At 40.6% G+C, this 22840-nt stretch overlaps 1 protein-coding gene across 2 annotated transcripts in view; it reads right to left on the bottom strand.

Moving 5' to 3' along the window:
* LOC125483731 (ribosomal protein S6 kinase alpha-5-like) overlaps window positions 1-22840 on the bottom strand; it is a 123367-nt gene that overhangs the window by 27078 nt on the left and 73449 nt on the right. For both annotated transcript variants that reach the window (XM_048600220.1, XM_048600221.1), the window contains exon 2: window positions 5860-5931. In XM_048600220.1, coding sequence (XP_048456177.1) covers window positions 5860-5931 — 72 coding nt within the window. The remainder of the gene's footprint in view (window positions 1-5859; window positions 5932-22840) is intronic.

Raw genomic sequence — 22840 nt, 5'->3', positions numbered from 1 at the left:
ACAAAAGGTATCTGAGTGCCCTAGTAGATGATTCACTGAAATTCATAATACACCTCATCTTCTGCTTAGGCACCTTAAAAAGCACTCAGGACTCAACATCAACTCTAACAATTTCAGAGTGTGAACACCCTTCTCCATGTTTGCTACTTACCCCCACACCCCAGGTCCTGTTCTGTATGGGGTGCTTCCAGCATAGCCAACCCATTTTCTACTACTGACACTTTCAGCATTTCTCTCTCTCTCCCAGCATAACATCAGCAATCCCTTTCTCTGCTTCTCCTCTCTTTTTTCCCTGCTGTCGCCCCCCCCCCCCCCCCCTCTGTGTCTGTCTGTTTGTCTGTCTGTCTCTCTCACATCCTCTCCATCTATTCAACTCACCCCTCTCCATTCTCCCAATCATCAACCTAAATATCATCGTTTCCCAGTTGCTTTCAGTTCATTAGACTTGTATCATTAACTCAGTTTTTTTCTCCACAGATACGACCAGACTTGATGGGTTTCTCCAACTTTGTTTTTGTTTCAGATATCCAGCATCCACAGTTCTTTGTTTTAATTTAATGAATAATTCAATTGTTGTAAAAACAGTAGGTATTACTCTAGATGAGGCCTATATGTGTTTTATGCTGTTCCAGCATAACCTTTTTGGGGCGGCACGGTGGCTCAGTGGTTAGCACTGCTGCCTCACAGTGCCAGGGACCCGGGTTCGATTCCAGCCTCAGGCAACTGTCTGTGTGGAGTTTGCACGTTCTCCCCGTGTCTGCATGGGATTCCTCCGGGTGCTCCGGTTTCCTCCCACAGTCCAAAGATGTGTAAGGGTAGGTGGATTGGCCATGCTAAATTGCCCATAGTGTCCAGGGATGTTTATGGTTAGACATGGGAAATGCAGGGATAGGGGAATGGTCTGGTTGGGATGCTCTTCAGAGGGGCAGTGTGGACTTGTTGGGCCGAACGGCCTATTTCCACACTGTAGGGATTCTATGATTTTCATCCTACATCTTCTTCCGTCCACCTGTCCTGCTACATTCAGGAATTTATGGACATTATAATCCAAAGTGCTTTTGTTCTCGCACTTGCTTTTGTACTTCTCCATTGCAGTCACTCATTGTATACTTCTTTGTATTATTTGGCTTCCTGAAATTACCTCATGTTTCTCCAAACTGAATTTGGTTTGCCAATTTAAACCACTTGACCATCTATTCGTATTTGGCTGCAGTCCACAGCTTTCTTTTCCTTAAGAAAAGCAACCCTGTCAATTTTTTTAACTTCCGAATTGGGCGCTCTGCAGTTACGTCTAAATCTTTGATTACACCATAAGATGCAAGGAACCTGGAGCTGAGCGCTGTAGGATCCCATTAGAAGCAGCTTTCCAGTCACATTGAAACCTCTGACCATTATCCTTTCCTCCCACTATGCCAATTTTAGATTCAATGTGCCACTTTCCCTTGGGTTCAATGGTTTTTACTTTTCCAGGCAGTGTCATGTGGGACCTTGTTAACAGCCTCACCGAAATTCATGCTGACTTCTTCAAAAGCACTATACTCATTGAACCTCTGTTATTACCGCCTCAAAAACTTCTTGCCAGTTCATCAGACACAAACCAATTATTAATAAATGTGTGCTGACTGTACTTGATTGATTCATGCCTTTTTGAATAGCAACTTATAGTATCCCTTAGAATTCTTTAGAATAATTTGACTACCACGGAGGTTAGGCCGCCAAATCTGCAATTACTTGATCTATCTTTTCCTCCCTCATTTAAAAGTGTAATAGTAGCATTCCTCTGACTCTGACACTACAGCCAGGAGAGGAGTGGAAAATGTGGTCAGAGTTTCTTCTTTTCCTTCCTATAACTTCTCTTAGAAGCCTTATGCTTGCCCCAGATGTGGTGATTTAGCTATTTTCAAAGGTGCCACTGCCAATCCTAAAATGATATGGGTCATAAGGAGAGCAGCAAGTCTGTAAACGACCTACCGAATTCAGGCTATTAGATAGGCATATGGATGATGGTATAAAGGTAGGGGTGGAGGTTAGATAGACTTTAGGATTAGGGCAAAATTTCGGCACAACATCGTGGGTCGAAGGGCCTGTACTGTGCTGTACTGTTCTATGTTCTATGTTTATACTTAAAACTGTTAATACTGCACACCCCTCATGGGGAATGATTAGTTCAACTGCAACTGTATTCATTAGAGTTTTGAAGGATAAACGGGCTCTGATTGAAATGTGTATAATTCTAACACAGCTGGACAATCTAGATGCAGAGAGGATTTCTTTTTGATTGAATATTCTAGAACCAGAGGGCACACACAGATCAAGACACAGGGAAGCCATTTAGAACTGAGATGAGGAAACATTTCTTCAATCAAAGGTTAGTGAATCTGTGGAATTAGCCACCACAGAAGGATGCGGAAGCCAAGTCACTGAATATACTCAAGGAACAGATAGATACAGTCATATATTTAAAAAGCATCAAAAGAGTATGGGGAGAAAAAAGAAATATGGCACTGAGATATAGGCTCAGCCATGATCATGCTGAATAAAGGAGCAGGCTGAAAGAGCTGTCTGGCCTAATCCACAAGAACACAAGAACTAGGAGCAGGAGTAGGCCGTCTGGCCCTTCGAGCCTGCTCCGCCATTCAATAAGATCATGGCTGATCCTTTCGTGGGCTCAGATCCACTTACCCGCGTTCTCACCGTATCCCTTAATTCCTTTATTGTGCAAAAAAAATCTACCTTATCTTTAAAAACGTTTACTGAAGTAGCGTCAACTACTTCACTGGGCAAGGAATTCCATAGATTAACAACCCTCTGGGTGAAGAAATTCCTTCTCAGTTCAGTCCTAAATCTGCTTCCTCTAATCTTGAGGCTATGCCCTCTTGTCCTCGCTTCACCTGCTAGTGGAAACATCCTCTCTACTTCTATCTTATCTATTCCCTTCATAATTTTATATGTTTCTATAAGATCCCCCCTCAATCTTCTGAATTCCAATGAATATAATTCCAATCTACTCAGTCTCTCCTCATAAGCCAACCCCCTCAACTCCGGAATCAACCTAGTGAACCTCCTTTGCACCCCCTCCAGTGCCAGTACATCCTTTCTCAAGTAAGGAGAGCAAAACTGCACACAGTACTCCAGGTGTGGCCTCACCAGCACCTTGTACAGCTGCAACATAACCTCTCTGCTTTTTATTTCAATCCCTTTAGCAATGAAGGACAAAATTCCATTTGCCTTCCTAATTACTTGTTGTACCTGCAGACCTACCTTCTGTGATTCATGCACAAGGGCACCCAGGTCCCTCTGCATAGCAGCATGCTGCAACTTTTTACCATTCAAGTAATAATCCTTTTCACTATTACTCCTACCAAAATGTATGACTTCACACTTATTTACATTGTATTCCATCTGCCAGACCTTTGCCCACTCACTCAATGTATCTATGTTCCTCTGCAAAGTTTCACAGTCCTCTGCACACTTTGCTCTGCCACTCATCTTAGTGTCATCTGCAAACTTTGACACCCTACACGTGGTCCCCAGCTCCAAGTCATCTATATAAATTGTAAATAATTGCGGTCCCAATACCGATCCCTGAGGCACACCATTGGTCACTGACTGCCAGCTAGAATAGCACTCATTTATCCCCACTCTTTGCTTCCTGTTAGTTAACCAATCCTCTATCCATGCTAATACTTTACCCTTAATGCCATGCATCCTTATCTTATGCAGTAGCCTCTTGTGCAGCACCTTGTCGAAGGCCTTTTGGAAGTCTAGGTACACCACATCCACTGGGTCCCCATTGTCCACCTCGCTCGTAATGTCTTCTTAGAACTCCAAAAGATTTGTCAAGCATGACCTGCCCTTCATGAACCCATGCTGCGTCTGCCCAGCGGGACAATTTCTATCAAGACGCCTTGCTATTTCTTCCTTGATAATAGACTCAAGCATCTTCCCCACTACAGAGGTCAAGCTAATTGGTCTATAATTCCCCATCTTTTGTCTACTTCCCTTTCTAAACAGTGGCGTCACATTTGCTGTTTTCCAATCTGCTGGGACTGCCCCAGAGTCCAGCGAATTTTGGAAAATTACCGCCAGTGCACCTGCTCTTTCTCCCACCATCTCTTTTAATACCCTGGGATGCATTCCATCAGGGCCAGGAGGCTAGGAGACTAATCCTGTTTCTAGTTTCTTTGTATCTGGTCACCTTAGTAGAGGAAAAATGTAATCATACAAGAGAAGGTGCAGAAGAGACTTAAGGGAATGTCACCAGGATTGGAACATTTTTGCTACGAAGGAAACATTGGTTAGGCTGAGATTAAATTCTTTGGAATGTAGGAAACAGAGGTGATGGTTTAATTTATGTGCGTGAAATTATGATGAACTAGGTAAGAGTTCATCAGAAGGACCTAATACCTCAAGCAGAGAAGTCAATAACTAGGATGCACCAATTTACTATAATTGGCTAGAGTTGGGGAGACTTGAGGGGAAGTGTTGAGGGTGATGGGATATTTTGAACACACTGCCTGGAACACAGCAGAATCCCTTAAAACAAAACTGGCATGTTCGCTTGAAGTGCCATAACATCCAGGGCTACAAACCAAGCACTCCATGGTGAATATAGGCTGAATGGCTCGTTTCTTTGGCCATTACAAATATAATGCACCAACTGGACTCTTTCTGTCTGTAATTTTTTCAATGTTTCACATAAATCTCCCCAAACCCAGCTGAGAAGATCTAAGTAGTAAGTACAGAGATAGGGGGGAAAAGTTGGGGAAACAATTCCATGAACATTATTCCAGAAAGTGATACTTTTATTACTGAAATCCTTGCAATGATGCAAGAAACCTCCGAAAGCATCAAGACAATTATAATTCAAATAATATTCAAAATAGACAAGCACGTACTGTCTGCACATCTTATATACTCAAGATTCTCCACTGCTCAAGATCATGGCACCAAACTGAAAATGATCATCTCTCATCTACTTCGAGACAATATGCAATTCATACAGGTCCATTACTCACAAAACAACTTTAAAAGTGATTCAGTGCATTGTACCATTGAAACAACACCTGCACCTTAGTACTTTCACTGGCAACAGAAAGCATATGGCTGCATGGAATTAGAATCAAATCTGTCGACACTCAAGCAAATGGCCTTTAGCAACATGTTCAAAACGGAATTAAATTCCACGTACACCGCCTGCTAATGATCTTAAATATTCTACATTCCCCCTCTTGGTCCCTCCTGTTTGCTTTAAACTATACAGCTTCTGGCAAGAAGCCTCAGGAATAGGAAGTGCAAGTCTATCAAATCAGAACAGGAAATTTGCCTCCAAAAACAGAAACATACAACATCAATGCCAGTGTGCATATTGTAAATGGATTGTTAAATGCCTCATGCAAAGTTCTCTCTATTTGCTTCTGAGAAATGGTCATATTTATAATATTTAGAATAATAATGTGACTGGGGCTTATGTAGCAAGTTATCAAGTTTCAGGACATCCCAATATATTTCACAAGCAATGGATTAATTATTTAAGTTACCTTTCACTTACAAGTACCGATCCATTTGCACTGCATGTCTATTACCTTACAACATACTAATACGTACCACAAGTGAGTGCAAGTAACTCAGTCCATCTAAGTAAGAACAAATAGAGGCAAAATACTACAGGTGCTGGAAATCTGAAACAAACACAGAGAATGCTGGAGAAACTCAACAGGTCTGGCAGCATCTGTACAGACAGAAACAGAGTTAACATTTCGAGTCCAGAATGATTTTTCTTCAGAACAGACTGCCTCTATTATTAACATAAGTAGCAGTACTATATAAAACCGAGATAACAAAACTGTTTCTACTTACCTCCTGTTCCAAGGACTTTCAGTAGTTCAAAGTTTTCTATCCCAACTTTTTCTGCATGCCCTGTTAAGTTAGCTGGAAAACAACATAACTTTGTTAGACATAATCTATTTTTAAACTCTGGTCTTTATTTAATTTGAATTCTTTTACATTTCCTTCAAAACTTTGAAACTGTCTAGGTACTGATGAATGCTGCATTTAGATTAGCCATCTCAAAACAGAGAAATTGGCTGGAATAGCCAGAGGTGAATTCTACTAATTCTGTAGAATTCAAACCGCCATTAAATGGACACTTTAAATTAAACTATAGCAGAGCCTGAGGATTACAATTTGATAAAGTGCAAATAAGTATCTCTACTAAATGGTCAGAACTCTAGAAAAAGCAATGATTACAATAATATATTTTGATCCTTAGTGGTGTCATGCAATTTGGGTACTGAGCTTCAAGATAAGTGAACAGTAACTTGCCTCTTATTGGAATCTAGTAGCAGAGCTACCTTGAATTATCTAAAGTATAATTTTTCAGTTAGTCCAGACCCATCTATTAAAAATCATGGGGACCTCTTATGTTACCTACTGGTCACTATTCTTCTCAACTGTCTGAAGAGCAAAGATTTTGAGGATGATTCATTCCAAAGCCTTATTTTAATCAAACTGCCCTCATACAAAATTATTTAATTGCTTCTCTCTCAAGAAGGAGATATGCTACAGCCCATTTCTGAAGAAGGGTCCAGACCCAAAATGTCAGCTTCCCTGCTCCTCTGATGCTGCCTTGCCTGCAGTGTTCCTCCAGCTCCACACTGTGTTATCTCTGACTCCAGCATCGACAGTTCTTACTATCTCTGATGCTATTTTCCTTTCACTTATGGTCCAATCTCCCTAGTTTTGCCTCAAACCTTCCATTCATGCTGAACATTGAACTCCAAAGGTTACAGCAAGATTTAAAGCCTTCCTGATATTTGCATACTTTTTATCTGTTTATAGATATTTTCAAAACCAATCTGCTCAGGGATTTGTTCCACACTTCTGGAGCAGGTCAGATTTGGACCGAGGCCTTCTGGCCCAAAGCTCAGGACATTATCACTGCATTATAAGAGCTCTTTCGATCTGTTTATATGATGTTGTTGATCACTAAGAAGTGTGAGGGTCATAAACCAAGACAGAGTCTGCAATATCTAACAATTCAACTCCATTTTGATCTGCAATTTTTAAAAATTCGTTCATGGGACGTGGGCATTACCAGCTGGGCATGCATTTATTCCCCATCGCTAACTGCCCAGAGGGCATTTAAGACTCGAGTGCATTGCTGTGGATTTGGAGACACATGTGGCTAGGCCAGGTAAGGATGGCAGATTTCCTTCCTTAACAGACATCAGTTAAGCAAGTGGGTTTTACCCGATAATCGACATGGTCATCTTCAGGCTAGATTTTCATTCAGAATTTTGATGAATTCAATGGGGTTCTGAGTTACTAGACCAATGACATTAACAGTATGCCACTGTCTCCTTTTCACATATCCTCACAAGTGCTTCACCAGTCTTTCTTATGACAGTCAGATACACTTTATGACAGAAGACCAGATACTAATTTTTAAGCAGCTTTAGCAACAGCATGTGAGTGCACAGAATAGTAGATACAATCAAAATAGTACAACTACAAAACAACTTAGGAACAAAAAAAAGAGGTTTTAAAACATCATATTATTTCCATTAGCAGGCTCACTCAACCTTTCTATTATGAAACAAGGAACTGTGGATGCTGGAGTCTGAAGCGAAAACAGAAATTGCTGTAAAAACTCAGGTCTGGAAGCATCTGTGAGAAGAAAGCAAAGTTAATGTTTCGAATCCAGTGACTCCAGTTCTGATGAGGAGTCACCGGACTCGAAATATTAACTCTGCTTTCTTCCCACAGATGTTACCAGACCTGCTGACTTTTTACAGCATTTTCTGTTTTTGTTTCACTTAACCTTTCGTCGGTCAGTCTTCTTAGCCTGACTTGGCTTGGAACCTAACAATAAGTTTCCCCATACTGGGTACAGCTGCTCCAAAGACCTACCTAATTAGGCGACAGTCCATGTTTCCCCCACCCATTGCTGTGATTGCACAGGTAGTTCATAATGCTCCTGACCTCAAATGTGAATGAACAATTTTTATTGTCACATGTATTTTACAATAAGAAAAACGGTAAAACACAGTGAAAAGCTTTTCCACTGTCGCCACTATCTGGCACCATTTTGAATAGCTTTAAGAATAAATAAAAAGGAGAGATATAGCTTAAAGATAGTCCATCAGTCCTGAGTCAGATCATCATCAACAATGCCTTCACCGCCATCTCTCCTCCATCGCTTCCACTGATGTAGCAGCTGCCGGTTCCAATGCCAGTTCCCACGCTGGCTCCAAAAGAGTAAGTAAGCGTTCACTCGCCACCCATGAGGTTCACACTGGGCCTGTTCCCATAAAGTGAGTTGTCAGTGTACCTGACAATAAAGCTCATAATATTCCTAAGGCAGAAATTTAAGGAAGATATTTCTGCACTTCTAAAAATGGACTGAGGGCTTTTAGGCTTATTTGGGTCTGGGATGAAACCCCATGGTATCAGACTGAAAAAAAATGGCATTGATAAAAAGAGAGCAAATCATCCAGATTAAGCAGACATCTCAATGCCTATAAGGATGCACTTTTTTAAAGCTGTGCAAATTCACTGCTTAAATCAACACTTTAAAACACAGCTCGTTCTCAAGAGGAATGATTAAAATTCACAGAAGGTGATGGGTATTTAGAATGTCATCATTTACAATTTAACTTTTTATTAAATCAAGTTGGAAATCTTGCTGGATTTTATTCTATAAATAATTCAACTGTATCACCATATGCTGGAGCATGGCTCAGCAGCAGAGAGTGGTTCAAAGAATACCAAAACTGCTCATTGCTACTGCTGTACCCCGAGTATTACATTTTCCTTACTTACATTTGTATATAGGAGCTGAACTCACTGGTCGGTGGAAAATATTCAACTTTAAAGTAGATTGCTGTAAAGAGATATATTGCTGCAATTTTTATTTTTGTCTTGAACTCATTGGGCTAAATTTAAGAATCCCAAATTTCAAATAAACAGAATTTATACTACAGGAGAAAAAGGGTGCTGACTGGTTGGAAAGTTGATGTTGATTGGCCAAGGTGTCACTATGGCAAAAGTAATAGGGAGCGACAACTTTCCCCAAACACCATACTAATTCAAAAAATACACAAGGCTTGAACACATCCATTTGTTTGAAAAGAATGGATCATTGTATGTGAATGTTTGTAACCTCTGGCAAGATTAAATATGATGATCATCTCGAATTGGTTGTTAGTGCAGCAATTAGCACGTTAAGGATTGCTCAGCTTGGCATCATGTCTAACACTAGATGTTTTGTGTTGGGTTTTATAAGCGTGGGCTGATCGAGTAGGGTCTGTACTCTACTCATTATGAACAACTGAAGCAGCACACTGCTAGAGTCGATTAGCCAATAACCCAGTGTGCAACCTCCATACCTGGCAGCAAATCAATAGATATATTCATACAACGACGTACACATTGGGATTTTAATAGCTGCACATGCTAGAAGATTGCTTTATCAGCAAACATGTAATTAGGATCCTCAACACTTTGCAAGCTTTTTGCTGAAATAAAGTGCATCCTCGAATACAATGGCTATCCTGGTCAGATCACTGTTCACCTGATTCCGGGGATGGGAGGTCTGATCTATGACAAGAGATTGATGAGTTTGGGATTGTTTTTGCTAGAGTTCAGACAAATGAGGGGGGGATCTCATTGAGGCTTACAAAATTCGAACAAGACTAGACAGGGTAGATGCAGGGAGAATGTTCCCGATGGTGGGTGTGTCCACAACCAGGGGTCACAGTTTGACAATTCGGGGTAGACGATTTAGGATGCAGATGAGGAAACATTTCTTCACCCAAAGAGTGGTGAGCCTGTGGAATTCATTACCACAGGAAGTAGTGATGCCAAAAAATTGAATGAATTCAAGAGGCGACTAGGTATAGCACTTGGGGCGAACGGGATCAAAGGTTATGGGGAGAAAGCAGGATTAGGCTATTGAGTTGGATGATCAGCCATGATCGTGAAAAATAGCAGAGCAGGCTCGAATGGCTGAATGGCCGAATGGCCTCCTCCTGCTCCTATCTTCTATGTTTCTATGTAATTCTCAATGGGCCAAAGGCTGCCACTTTTAATACAAGTTAATGCTGATCTTAATAACAATTTTTAGCTACCTCGTTATCAAAGTGTAGATTTGAAATTTACTTGCTGGGGAAAAACTGTATCTGCAAATTCAGAAGAGTAATATTTTGGTTCTTATCTATTACAATACATTCTATTGCCGTGCAAAGGTAGGACACTAGTTTCAAATCCATGACCTGGGAGAACATCTTAACACACAGTTCAGAAAGCAAACTTAATTCATCATAAAACTAAGTAAACTGTGAACAAATTACACTTGCTTACAATAAGACTGATCCTTGTGGATCTTAATTATATCAGACTTTACAGGAAACTGGATGGATTTCAAAGGCAAGTATGTTTATCCAATAACAGCTTAGCTATGCAAATTAGGAAAGGTCCAAAATGTAATCTCTTGATGGATGCTTAGAGTCAGCTGATCTCAGATGTGAAAGATTACAGGAAAGAGACAGACAGCTTAGTGGCATTGTATATGACAACAATCTCACCCACAATGCCAGCAAAATAAAGGAGCTGGTCCTTGACTTAGGAAGCAGAGTGGAGGACACACCCCTGTCTGTAACAATGCTGTTGAGGTGGAGGTGGTTGAGAGCTTCAAGTTCCTAGGAGTAAATATCACCAATAATGTGTCTTGATCCATCCACGTTGATGCTATAGTCAAAAAAGCATACTAACGCCTCTACTTCCTCAGAAGGTTAAGGAAATTCAGCATGTCCAAAATGACTCTTACCAATTTTAAAGATGCACCATAGAATGCATCCTATTCAGATGCATCACAGCTTGGTATGACAACTGCTCTGCCCAAGACTGCAAGAAATTACCGAGAGTTATGAATGTAGCCCAGTCCATCACACAAACTAGCCTTCCATCCACTGATTCTGTCTGTACTTCCTGCTGCCTGGGGAAAACAGCCAACATAATCAACGACTCCTCCCACCCTCTGCCATCAGGCAGAAAATACAAAAGTTTGAGAACACCTACCAACAGATTCAAGAACAGCTATTTCCCCGCTGTTATCAGACTTATGAACAGTCATATCACATATTAGAGTTGAACTTTCTCGGCACCTTCTCCGTAGCTGAAGCACTATATTCTGCATTCTGTTCTAGTACCTTGATATACTTGTGCAAGGTATGATTTGCCTGGATAGCACACTAAATAATAATTTTCACTGTATCTTGGTAACTGTGACACTAATAAATCAAATCAAATCAAAATTATTAATCAAACTAGGGTTGCTATCGTGGTCTGCAAAAAAAAGTGTGGCAATTGAATTACTTTTGGACTAATCAACTAATGCTTGTTAGGTTAAAAATAAGTACATACACAAGGTTTCCTTTATAATGGGCAAATCCTACTTGAATAAGGATATTGGGGCACCACCACTATTTAGGTTTTTCAGCATTCTTCAGCTCAAATATAATTTCCAATGTAACTCTTTGGAAGTGTGAACTGGTAGTTTGCAGAAGGGCATCCAGAACCTTTGTGAATTATGGGTCCAACAGAGTATCTAGTCATCTCAACACAGGATTAAAAAAAGGAATAAAAGAAATAGAAAGTGGGTGAATTAGAGTCAAATCAGATGCAGAGAGAGAAACCAAGGGAAAACGTACTTAACATGCTGAAATATGAAAAAAACCCAAAAGGTTTTAAATTTGTAAATCTCTAACAACAATTTATTACACACAGAAATTGCTTCCTTTCTAGTTCAAGAGGGTAAATAGCATTGTATCAACAAGTATTACTTTAAATAAAATCAAATTTATTAGAAGACCTCTTACCCTGCCATAAGTTTTAACTTTCCTGGTGATTTTGAGTAAGCAACTAACACAAAAATGCAAAGAGATCTTATAAATATCAGGGACGCTATTAGTAAGCTGTCATGCTGGGAGGGAAATGATGGAGCAGTGTAAATCAAGCAACACGTTCTGGAGTTTTGCAAAACAAAGTTCATCTTTTAATTCCTTGAAATGAGTGATCAACTTGCATTTCATCGATGATGCATTGTTGAAGCAGCATTATTTCTCAGCAAGATTTGGCCCTAGACAGAGTAGATGCAGGAAGAATGCTCTTGATTACAAGCGGTCCTGAACCAGCAGTCACAGTCAATGGATGAGAGGTAAATCTTTTACTATAGCAGTATACTGCAGTATATTTAACTGTACATTGTACAGAGAGCGATGAGCAAGATCATGACCCTGAGGCAAGCAATCAGCTGAGGCCCTGTTGAGACCCTCAGACGACACCAGGTTATAGTCCTGTGTGTGCATGTGTGTTTGTCTGTGTGTGCGTATGTGTGCGAGAGTATATACTGTAGTGGGGTCACCTGTAGCACAACAGGATGGTGACCATACTGACGCTAGGACAACAGATGAATGGACACCACACAACAATTGCCAGTGGGGGAACACTTCAGCAGTCAAGGGCATTCAGCCTCTGATCTTTGGGTAAGCATCCACCGAGGTGGACTTCAAGATACGCAACAACGCAAAATTGCTGAGCCAAGTTCCAAACTCATGAAGATGGGCCTCAACTGTGATCTTGGGTTCATGTTGCACTACAGGTGACCCCACCACACTATATACTCTCACACAGGCCTCTCCCCAGCCCTACACCTCCACCCCCCCACCACACACACACACACACACAGTAACATACAGTGAAAAGCCTTTTCACTGTCGCCACTATCCGGCACTATTTTCTGTCATTAGGAATCTAAGCTTCTCTGAGGTGCCAGATACTAAAGCCTTTCAAGAATTGACAGACATAGTGAAGGAATATTAAGACCACAAGCCTCCTCTAATTCTAAGAGGCTGTGTGGTGGCATACCCCCATTTTGCCTGGATGACTACAGCACCAACAACACTCAAGAAACTTGACACCATCCAGGACAAAGCAGCTCATTCAAAAAGCACTACATCCACAAATAAATACTCAGTCCCTCCACCACACTCAGTGTACATCATCTACAAGATGTACTGCAGAAATTCATCAAGATTCCTTAAAATCTTCCATACCCATGATCATGAACATTTTAAAAAGACAAAGGTCAAGGACTAAGGACAACAAAACATGGAAACACCATTTCTGAAGAAAGGTCCAGACCCGAAACGTCAGCTTTCCTGCTCCTCTGATGCTGCTTGGCCTGCTGTGTTCAACCAGCTCTACACCTTGTTATCATGGAAACACCATTGTCCGTATTTTCCACTCCAAGCCATTCACCATCTTAATTTGGAAATACGTCATTTGGATAGTCACTGGGTCAAAATCCTGGAACTCTCACCCAATCTACATTCAGCATCTACTAAAACCAAAAACTGCAGCGGTTCAAGACAACAGCTCATCATCACCTTCTCAAGGGCAACAAGAGATAGGCAATAAATACTTGCACAGCCTATTGTCAGCCAAAGTGGCTGGTGCTGCTCATTTTGACCAAAAAATTTTTTGCTGAGTATTATGAAATATCTGTTTAAATGTTTGCCACTGCTCATCTACTTATGCCGCTCTTTGTCAAATTTCCCAGTCAGCTTTAGCTAATCTGTTCTTCATTCTTCACTAACAGTCATCATTTAAATTGATGAGACTGGCTTGAGACCAGGGATGCTCATCTTCAAATGGAATCTGAATTTCAACCATGTTGGGATCATTACCTGTAGGGGAACATTAACTACAAGATCTCTTACTAATTCCACCTGATTACATATTACCAGATCCAAAACAGCCTGTCCCAGGTGGGTTCTACAATGTAGTATTTTAAGAAATAATCCCCAATTCACTCTACAAATTCATCTGCCATGTTACCGTTGCCCATATGATTTGTCCAGTCAATATGCAGATTAAAATCACCCATGACAATTACAGTACCCTTCTTATATGTCTCCATTATTTCTTGATTTGTCCTACAGTGAGAAAATTTTTAACGGGCCGACAGATGACTCTCAAGATGAATTGTTTCACTTGTTATGTTTCATTTCCATTCAAAAGGATTTCACATCATTCTCAAATGCACTCAAAACATTTCTCTCCACCACAATGATACCTTCTTCTATTAGAAGAGCTACACCGCCTCTTTTTCCTTTTTTGCCTTTCCTTCCAGAATACCAAATACCCTTGAATATCAAGTTTCCTGTCTTGGTCACCCATGTCTCCTAAGCTTAGCTATAAAGTCATATTCATTTACTTCTATTTGTGCCATCAACCCAGCTATTTTGTTAGGAGTGCTGCATATATTCAGGTAAAAAGCCTTAAGCTCTGACTTTTTACCATTAATACTTTGGTTCCAACTTCTACTGCATTCTTCTGCATATATTTTCTGCACCCTCCTGTCACACTTTGATTGTTGTTCACCTCTTCACTACCCTGCACCTTTGCTTTCCTTTATTTTTGACTTTTTGAAATTTTCCTTTAATTGAACCCACCCCTGCACTAATTAATTTAAAGTCCAACCTACAACCCTAATTACATGATTCACAGGAACAGTCCTCTGAGGACTGAAATGAAGAGTGTTCCAAATGAACAGCTTTCTTTTCCAGTACTGGTACCAGTGCCCCATGAATCGGAACCCATTTCTCCCACACCAATCTTTCAGTCACATGTTTAATTCTCTAATCTTATTTACCCCAGGCCAATATGCACATGGATCAATTGGGAGATTACTTCCCTTTGTGGTTCTGCTTTTTAAATTTAGCTTGGAACTGCTTGTAGCTCCTTCAGCAGACCCTCTTTCCTAGTTCTACCCATGTCATTGGTACCAACACAATTCACAACAACTGATCCTTCCCCTCCCACTTCAAGTTTCTCACTAGCTCAGAAGAGATGCCCTGAACCTTGGCAACAGACTGGAAACACAGCCTTTGGGATGTTGCTGCCAACAACCGTATCTATTCTCCTAACTATGCCATCGCTTGTTACTACTAGATTTCTCTGTCTCCCCCTAGTAATGGTACTCTGGACCATGGTTCTATGGTCAGTTTGCTCATCATCCTTGCAAAGTTTGCTCTTGCCCACAAGGAGGGAGAGCCTTGCACATTTTGGACAGGTCACTGGCTGAGGTTCCTCCAAAGCTAAATTCTGGATCCTCATACCTGCCTCAGTCACAACTACAAACTCCTGTCCCTGATTATGGACCAAATTTGATGTAATTAATCCAAGGGGTGTGACTGCCTCCTGAAACACAGTGTCCAAGAATCTCTCACCTTCCTAATGTGTCGCAGCGTCTGCAGCTCAGAATCCAACTCATCAACTCTGAGCCAAAGTTTTCAAGCAGCTAACTGTCCCGGTGTCCGCCATGTCCTACATACTACAGCTGCAATATAGCACCTGCCCAGCCATCTCTATTCTAATGAATTACTTTGCATGTTAAATATTTTAGAAGTGAACTTCTTAACTGTATTTTTCAGCTGTTATAACATCTTGAGGTTTAAACCATTTGGCCAATCAGAAGAGACAGTGGCCTAGTGGTATTATCGCTGGACTGTTAATCCCAAGACCTAGATAATATTCTGAGGACCCAGGTTCAAATCCCACCATGACAGATGGTAGAATTTGAATTCAATAAATATCTGGAATTAAGAGTCTAATGATGACTGTGAATCCATTGTCGATTGTTGGGAAAATCCACCTGGTTCACTAATGTCTTTAATGGAAGGAAACTGCCAACCTTACCCGGTCTGGCCTACGTGTGACTCCAGGCCCACAGCAATGTGGTTAACTCTTAACTGCCATCTGGGTAATTAGGGATGGGCAATAAATGCTGCATAGCCAGTGACACCCTCATCCCATGAATGAATTAAAAACAGGATCTACTTGTTTTCCGAGGATGGAACACTTCAGCTCTGACAGGCAGAAATGGGTTACAGGCCAATGCCCTTTTCATAAAGGTCTGCCCTTCTTACACAGGTCCAGTCTTTTCATTACAAAGCTGCTGCTCCTAGTCTCATGCTATTTCAGAGGCACGAGATCCTCCTCTCGCTCTTTTGAATTGAAATTCTACAACCAGCTGCTTTGGTGAGATTTGAACCCACATCTCCAAAGCTAGATTGTTAGTCGAGTGATATCATCATTATGCCACTGTGTTTTTCTTATAGAAAGGGACATTTTTCATTAGTAAATGGAACAATAAATAGCAAACAGAGATTTAAGATAAGAGGCAGAAGTCTAACAGGAGAGTTTAGATTTTTTCCCCAACTTAGAAAGAGGATGGAGGAGGTCTGGAACTCACAAGTGCAGTTGAGACAGAAATTTTCATAACATTTAAGCAATATTCAGATATTTACTTGCATTACAATAGCGTCCAGGGCTATGAGTGGAAAAAGGGATTTGTGTAGTCAGATCTTTGTTGAACAGTACAGGCACAATAGGCCAAATGGCCACCTTCTACACTGCAATCATCAAATAGTCTTATGATAACAGGTTGACTTTAGAACTTCCACCTGCAACTGTCTGTAATGCATTCTCAAACATTTAATTGCAATGTTGCTGTTACTGTTTACATGGTCATAAATCAAACTACTTCAATCTTTACTCTGCCAGAAGGTAGTGTTTGCATGAAATGTTTTCAGTGTTTATACAGTCACTATTCATTTGTGAAATGACTCACTGTATATAACCAGCATTTACATGTTTTTTGTTTCAGGTTTACAGAATTTGTAGTTTACTATTTTAATTATAACAGAATTGGAGGACCTTGCAGCACTAACGGAAAATGTAGGAGAATAGAAAAAGTACCTATAGAACAAATCATCAGAAGACTATTTTGGCTAACCACTGGATGTGAAAGTTTGGCATTTTTCACATAAAGAGGCCCAGTCTCCCAATCACACCACATATTTCACTTAGTAATGTATATCATGCCAGCTGCTGAGGTACATTGCAAGAATTCAAAATCTGGCAACGGGAGGTAGAAATCTGTAAAGAAAACATTTTAGTTTATCAGCTAATGAAAAAAGTTAAACATTTTTGTTACTAATGGAACTGGAAAATGAATATTTCTTGCATTGAAAACTATTGAGACTGTAAAGATTAGGATTAAAAAAAACAAATAATATCAGAGTAAGTTCAAATTTGAATTTTTAAAAAAGGAAGCCTGAGGGAGATGAGCAGTTTCAAAATTGTGGTAAAATACATTGCAGATTATAGCTTTGATTTCAATATGGTGAAGGTGCAGGGAATAACTGGAGCACTCAGGGTGGGGAGTGTTTGCAGTTTAGAAAAGAGGTGGTGGTGAGGACAAGTTCATAAACTGCAAGAGAAACACCAACGTTGTAGTGTTTTGAGTAAAAATAAACAGAATGTGCCAGAAAGGAGCAGAAAGCTTAACAATAAAGTAATTATACATTAGTAAACAAGGTGATAGCAGGATAAATAACAAAAGGTTAAAACTAAATGGCATGATATCTAAATGCACACTGTATTCCCATTAAAATGAATGACTTAATGACACAGATTGAATAAATGTGAGTAGCCACTGTAGTTGCAGAGTGGCCAAACCTGTCAACTAAATATTCCAAGATAATTGACTTTGAAAAGAGACAAACAATGGAGAAAACTGGAGGGAGAATAGTCCTGATAGAAACAGAATGGATTAAAGTCAGCAGAGGGAAAGGAAATTTAGCTCAGAGAATCAAGATGAAGAAAACAGCCAAGAAAAAATACAAAAGGTAGACAACTCTGGTAGGAGCAGTTCATAGGCCTCTTAACAGCCATTATATGAATTCAGCGCAGTGTCAATTAGGAAATTAGAAGTACATATAGCAGAAATACAATAATCATGGGGAACTTTAAATTTTCATAGTAACTGGACAAACTAAATTTGTAGTAATGTTAAGGAGGACAAGTTTATGGAATGCTCTCAACAGTTTTCTAGCCCATTATGTCAAGGAACCAACAAACTATTTTAGACCTAGTGTTATACAATGGAGACAGGGATAATTAATTACCTGTAGTAAAGAAGACACTTGGAAAGAGTTAACACAGTATGGAGCTTGAGGAACACAGCAGACCAGGCAGCATCCTGATCTGAAACATCAGCTTTCCTGCTTCTCTGATGCTGCCTGGCCTGCTGTGTTCCTCCAGCTCCGTACTGTACTATCTCTGACTCCAGCATCTGAAGTTCTTGCTATCACTTGGAAAGAGTGATCATAATGTATTTTATATTCCAAATTGACAGTGATTTAATTAAGGCTGAATCCAGAAGCTTAAATCTGAATGAAGCAAACTGCGCAGGAATAAAGAGAAAATAACCTAAGATAGGTTGGAAAGCTAAATTAAAAGATATGATGGTAGAAAAGTAACAACAAACATTTAAATAATTCACAAAAACAGAAATTGCTGGGAAAACTCAGCAGGTCTGGCAGCATCTGTGGAGAGAAATCAGACTTAACGTTTTGGGTTCAGTGACGATTCTTCAGAACTGATCCACAGTTCTTTCATTTTTGTATTTAAGTAATTCATAACAGCTACATATTGCTTTAAAGAATAACAAAAACCCACATGGCAAGTTGACTAACTTCTCTTGTTAGGCAGGGTTAAAGGTATAGTTCATTAAAGCAAGAGGCTTATAGTTTTGCCTGCGAGAGATCCATATTTACTTTCTTTGTTGAATTCTAATATCCTCCCAACCCTCATTCAAAGGACACTAGGATAACGCCTGTACACTTCTTTGACTATGTCATGGGATATTTTACGTGCAGCTGAGAGAACAGATGATTCCTCCTCTAAGGTCAAACATAAAATCAAAGTAATTGGCAGGCTATTACATTTAACCATGGTTTGATTTTATTGTCAGTCTGAGTGGGAGACGATGGACAAAGTTCAGTATGACTCATTCCAATATTCAACAAGGCAAGTATATGTGTCCTGAAATACAAATGAAGCTCTTACATTTTCATTTATGAAATACAGATTTCAGTTTCCCTTTGTTAAGATAAGCCATCGCAGTTATCAGAACGAAGATTCAAGGACAAGGAGGAGGAACAGCCACTGCTCCCATTCCAAACTGCAATTGTATTTGGATCAATATATCTATAACACTTCACCTGATGAAGGAGCAGTGCTTCGAAAGCTTGTGATTTCAAATAAACCTGTTAGATTATAACCTGATGTCATTTGACTTCTGACTTCGACCACCCCAAACCAACACCAGCATCTCCACATTATATCAATATAGATCTGACTGGGCTGCAAAACCTGAACCCGATGGTTGAGCAGATCCTATTTAGGCTCACACTGGACAGGTCATTTTAGCCTAGAACTGAGAAGGTGGCTGCCATGTAAATCTGCATATCCCAAGAAGAGACACCAACTTCAGGGAAGCAGAGAAAATACTTTATTACTGTCATTTTATTTATGAGTTCTCAAATGAAACCTGTTTCTTCCACCTACTAAATGCACTTCGCACTATGATCACAGCCATTAAACCAGTATCAGAAGCACAGTAACTTAAACTGATATGCATTTAACTAATAGTCAACTTCAAGATTGAATCAAATCAATCCAGAAATAGCATTGAGGCAGAATATCCCAAGGCCTTGTCCAACATAGCTGGTGACTTCAATCAGGCCAACCTCAAGAGTGTGCTACCAATACATTTCCTGTCTCACCAGAGGTCCAAACACCCTGGATCATTGCTACATTACCTTTAAAGACACGTACCATTCCATCATCCACCCGCATTTTGGTAAATCAGACTATGTTGCTGTGCACTGGCTTACAAGCACAAACTGAAGCATGAGGATCCAAAACAGAAAGTCATACAATGTTGGTTTGAGGTAATGGATAAGCTTCTATGTGACTGCTTGGAGTTGGTGGACTGGTCCATATTCAAAAACTCAGTGGTCAACCTAAATTAATATGCCACTACTGTCACAGACTTCATCAGTATGTGTGCAGAGGACTGCAGCAACGCTTACACAAGAGAACTGGATACAAAGCAAAGTCAAGTAGAAGTACTGACAACAATGCATCCCTCCCTGATGAGCTCAATGTATTCCTATGCTCATTTTGAACAGAAGGTCAGTGAAATGACATCACTTGATCCGATAGCCTCTGGTGCACTTATACACACAGTCACCACTGCAGACGTTAGATCGGCCTTCTTGAGAGTGAACCCATGGAAAGCAACTGGCCCGGATGGAGTCCCCGGCCATGCACTCAGATCCTGTGTAGACCAGCTATTTGCAGTATTTGCAGACATCTTTAACCTCTCCTTACCAAGATGTGAGGTTCCCACCTCTTTCAAGAAGATCACTCTCGTCCGGGTGCTGAAGAAAAATCAGGCAACGTGCCTTAATGACTATAGCCCAGTGGCTCTGCCATTCATCATTATGAAGTGCTTTGAGAGGTCAGTAATGGCACACATCAACTCCAGCCTCCCTGATTGCCTTGATCCACTATAATTCGCCCACTGTTGCAATAGGTCCACAGCAGACACCATCTCCCTGGCCATACACGCATCCCTGGAACATCTGGATAATAGATCATAGAATTCCTACAGTGTGGAAACAGGCCCTTTGGCTCAACAAGTCCACACTGACCCTCACAGAATCCCACCCAGACTCATCCCCCTTATCGACACATCCCTGAACACACCACAGGCAATTTAGCATGGGCAATCCACCTAGGCTGCACATCTTTGGACAATGGGAGGAAACCGGAGCGCTCGGAAGAAAGCCACGCAGACACAGGAAGAATGTGCAACTCCACACAGAATAAGGACACCTACGTCAAACTCCTATTTATTGACTTTAGCTCTGTCTTCAACACCTTAATTCCAAACAAACTCATCTCCAAACTCTGAGATCTAGGACTCTGCTTCCCCGCTTCTGCAACTGGATCCTTGAATTCCTGACCCACAGACCACAGTCAGTACGAATCGGTGACAATATCTCCTCCACAGTAATCCTCAACATCGGTATTCCGCAAAGCTGCATACTCATCCCCTTACTATACTCCTTATATACTCATAATTCTGTGGCCAAATTCAGCTCTAACCCCATTTACCAATTTGCTGATGACACCACTGTAGTAGGTCACATCTCAAACAACGATGAGACAGAATACAGGAGCTTAGTGGAATGGTGTAAAGACAACAATCTCTCCTTCAATGTCAGCAAAATGAAGAAGCTGGTCATTGATTTCAGGAAGTGGAGTGAAGCACATGCCCCTGTCTGTATCAATGGTGCTGAGATGGAGGTGGTCGACAGCTTCGCGTTCCTAGGAGCAAATACCACCAACAATCTGTCCTGGTCCACCCACATAGGAAAGAAAGCACACCAACACTTCTACTTCCTTAGAAGGTTAAAGAAATTCAGCATGCCCACGATAACTCTTTCCAATTTTTACGGATACTGTTCTGCCCAAGACCGCAAGAAAATACAGAGAGAGCTGTAATCACAGCCCAGTCTATCGTTAAAATCAGCCTTCTTTCCATTGACTCCATCCACATTTTCTGCTGCCTCAGGAAAGAAGCCAATATAATCAAAGATCTCTCCCACTCCAGTTATACTCTTTTCCACCCCCTTCCATTGGGTGGAAGATACAGAAGTTTGAAAACAGATTCAACAGGCAGCTTCTTCTCTGCTGTTATCAGATTTATGAACAGATCTCTCATATTTTTCTCTGCATCTTCTCTGATCTATTATCCTGATGTACTTATGCAAGGTATGATTTGTCTAGTTAGCTGGCAAAACAATAATTTTCATTGCATCTTGATACATGTGACAATAATAAATCAAGTCAAATCAAAGGTGAATGGCTCAGATCTGGAATGTACTGCCTGAGAATATCTTGGGTGCAAATTCAATTGCAGCTTTCAGCATGGCAACAGGGAAAAGGGATTAACCAAATTGCTCTTATAGAGACAAAAACAAAGTTGCTGGAAAAGCTCAGCAGGTTTGGTAGCATCTGTGAAGGAGAAAACAGAGTTAACGTTTCGGGTCCGGTGACCCTTCCTCAGAACTGATGGTGGCGGGGAAAATGTCAGTTTATATGCAGAAAATAGGGAGGTGGGTGGGGTAGGGAGTAAACGATAGGATAGAGCCCAAAAAGAGAGAAAGTCAGTTGGACAGACAAAGGAGTTGCTAGCGATCAGGCTGGGAGGGTGGTTGTTAATGGGGATTGTTAGTGACTAACAACAGTAGGTGTGTAATGGCAGGCTCTTATAGAGAGCTGGCACAAATTCGACAAGACGAACAGCCTCAATCTGTACTGCACCCTTTCTGCGATGATATGATTTTATGGAAGAAAAACATAGATACTAGCAACTGAGTTTCAAAGTTTTATCTGCCAGATCGGGAAAGCAAGAACTATACTAGTCTACAGCTCGGGCTTGTCCGGGTTTCAGTGTTCCTTAATCATTGTACAGCTCAAAAATTACAGGTAATATCCTGATTCCTGAGTAAGCACGTTTCATAGGTGTGGATGAGATTTCATTCACATCACTATAATAATAACACTTCACCATCTAATTCATTCAGAGTTACAATCCAAGATCATGGACAGGATTTTCTGTGTCCAACCAGATCCTATTAAATACATGTGCCCACGTGCACATGGGAGGTAGGAGTTTAACTGGGTGGACACCGATTTCCCTTCAGTGGATTAAAGTTTTGCTATTAAAATTCTCAGAACTTTTCATACGAATCAGCTTGAAAACTGTATCAGAGATAGTAGGAACTGCAGATGCTGGAGAATCTGAGATAACCAGGTGTAGAGCTGGATGAACACAGCAGGCCAAGCAGCATCA

The sequence above is a fragment of the Rhincodon typus genome, chromosome 8, assembly GCF_021869965.1.
Source record: "Rhincodon typus isolate 14 chromosome 8, sRhiTyp1.1, whole genome shotgun sequence".
NCBI lineage: Eukaryota > Metazoa > Chordata > Chondrichthyes > Orectolobiformes > Rhincodontidae > Rhincodon > Rhincodon typus.
Note: the sequence above shows the minus strand (reverse complement) of the source record. Positions and strands in the feature narration are given on the sequence as shown.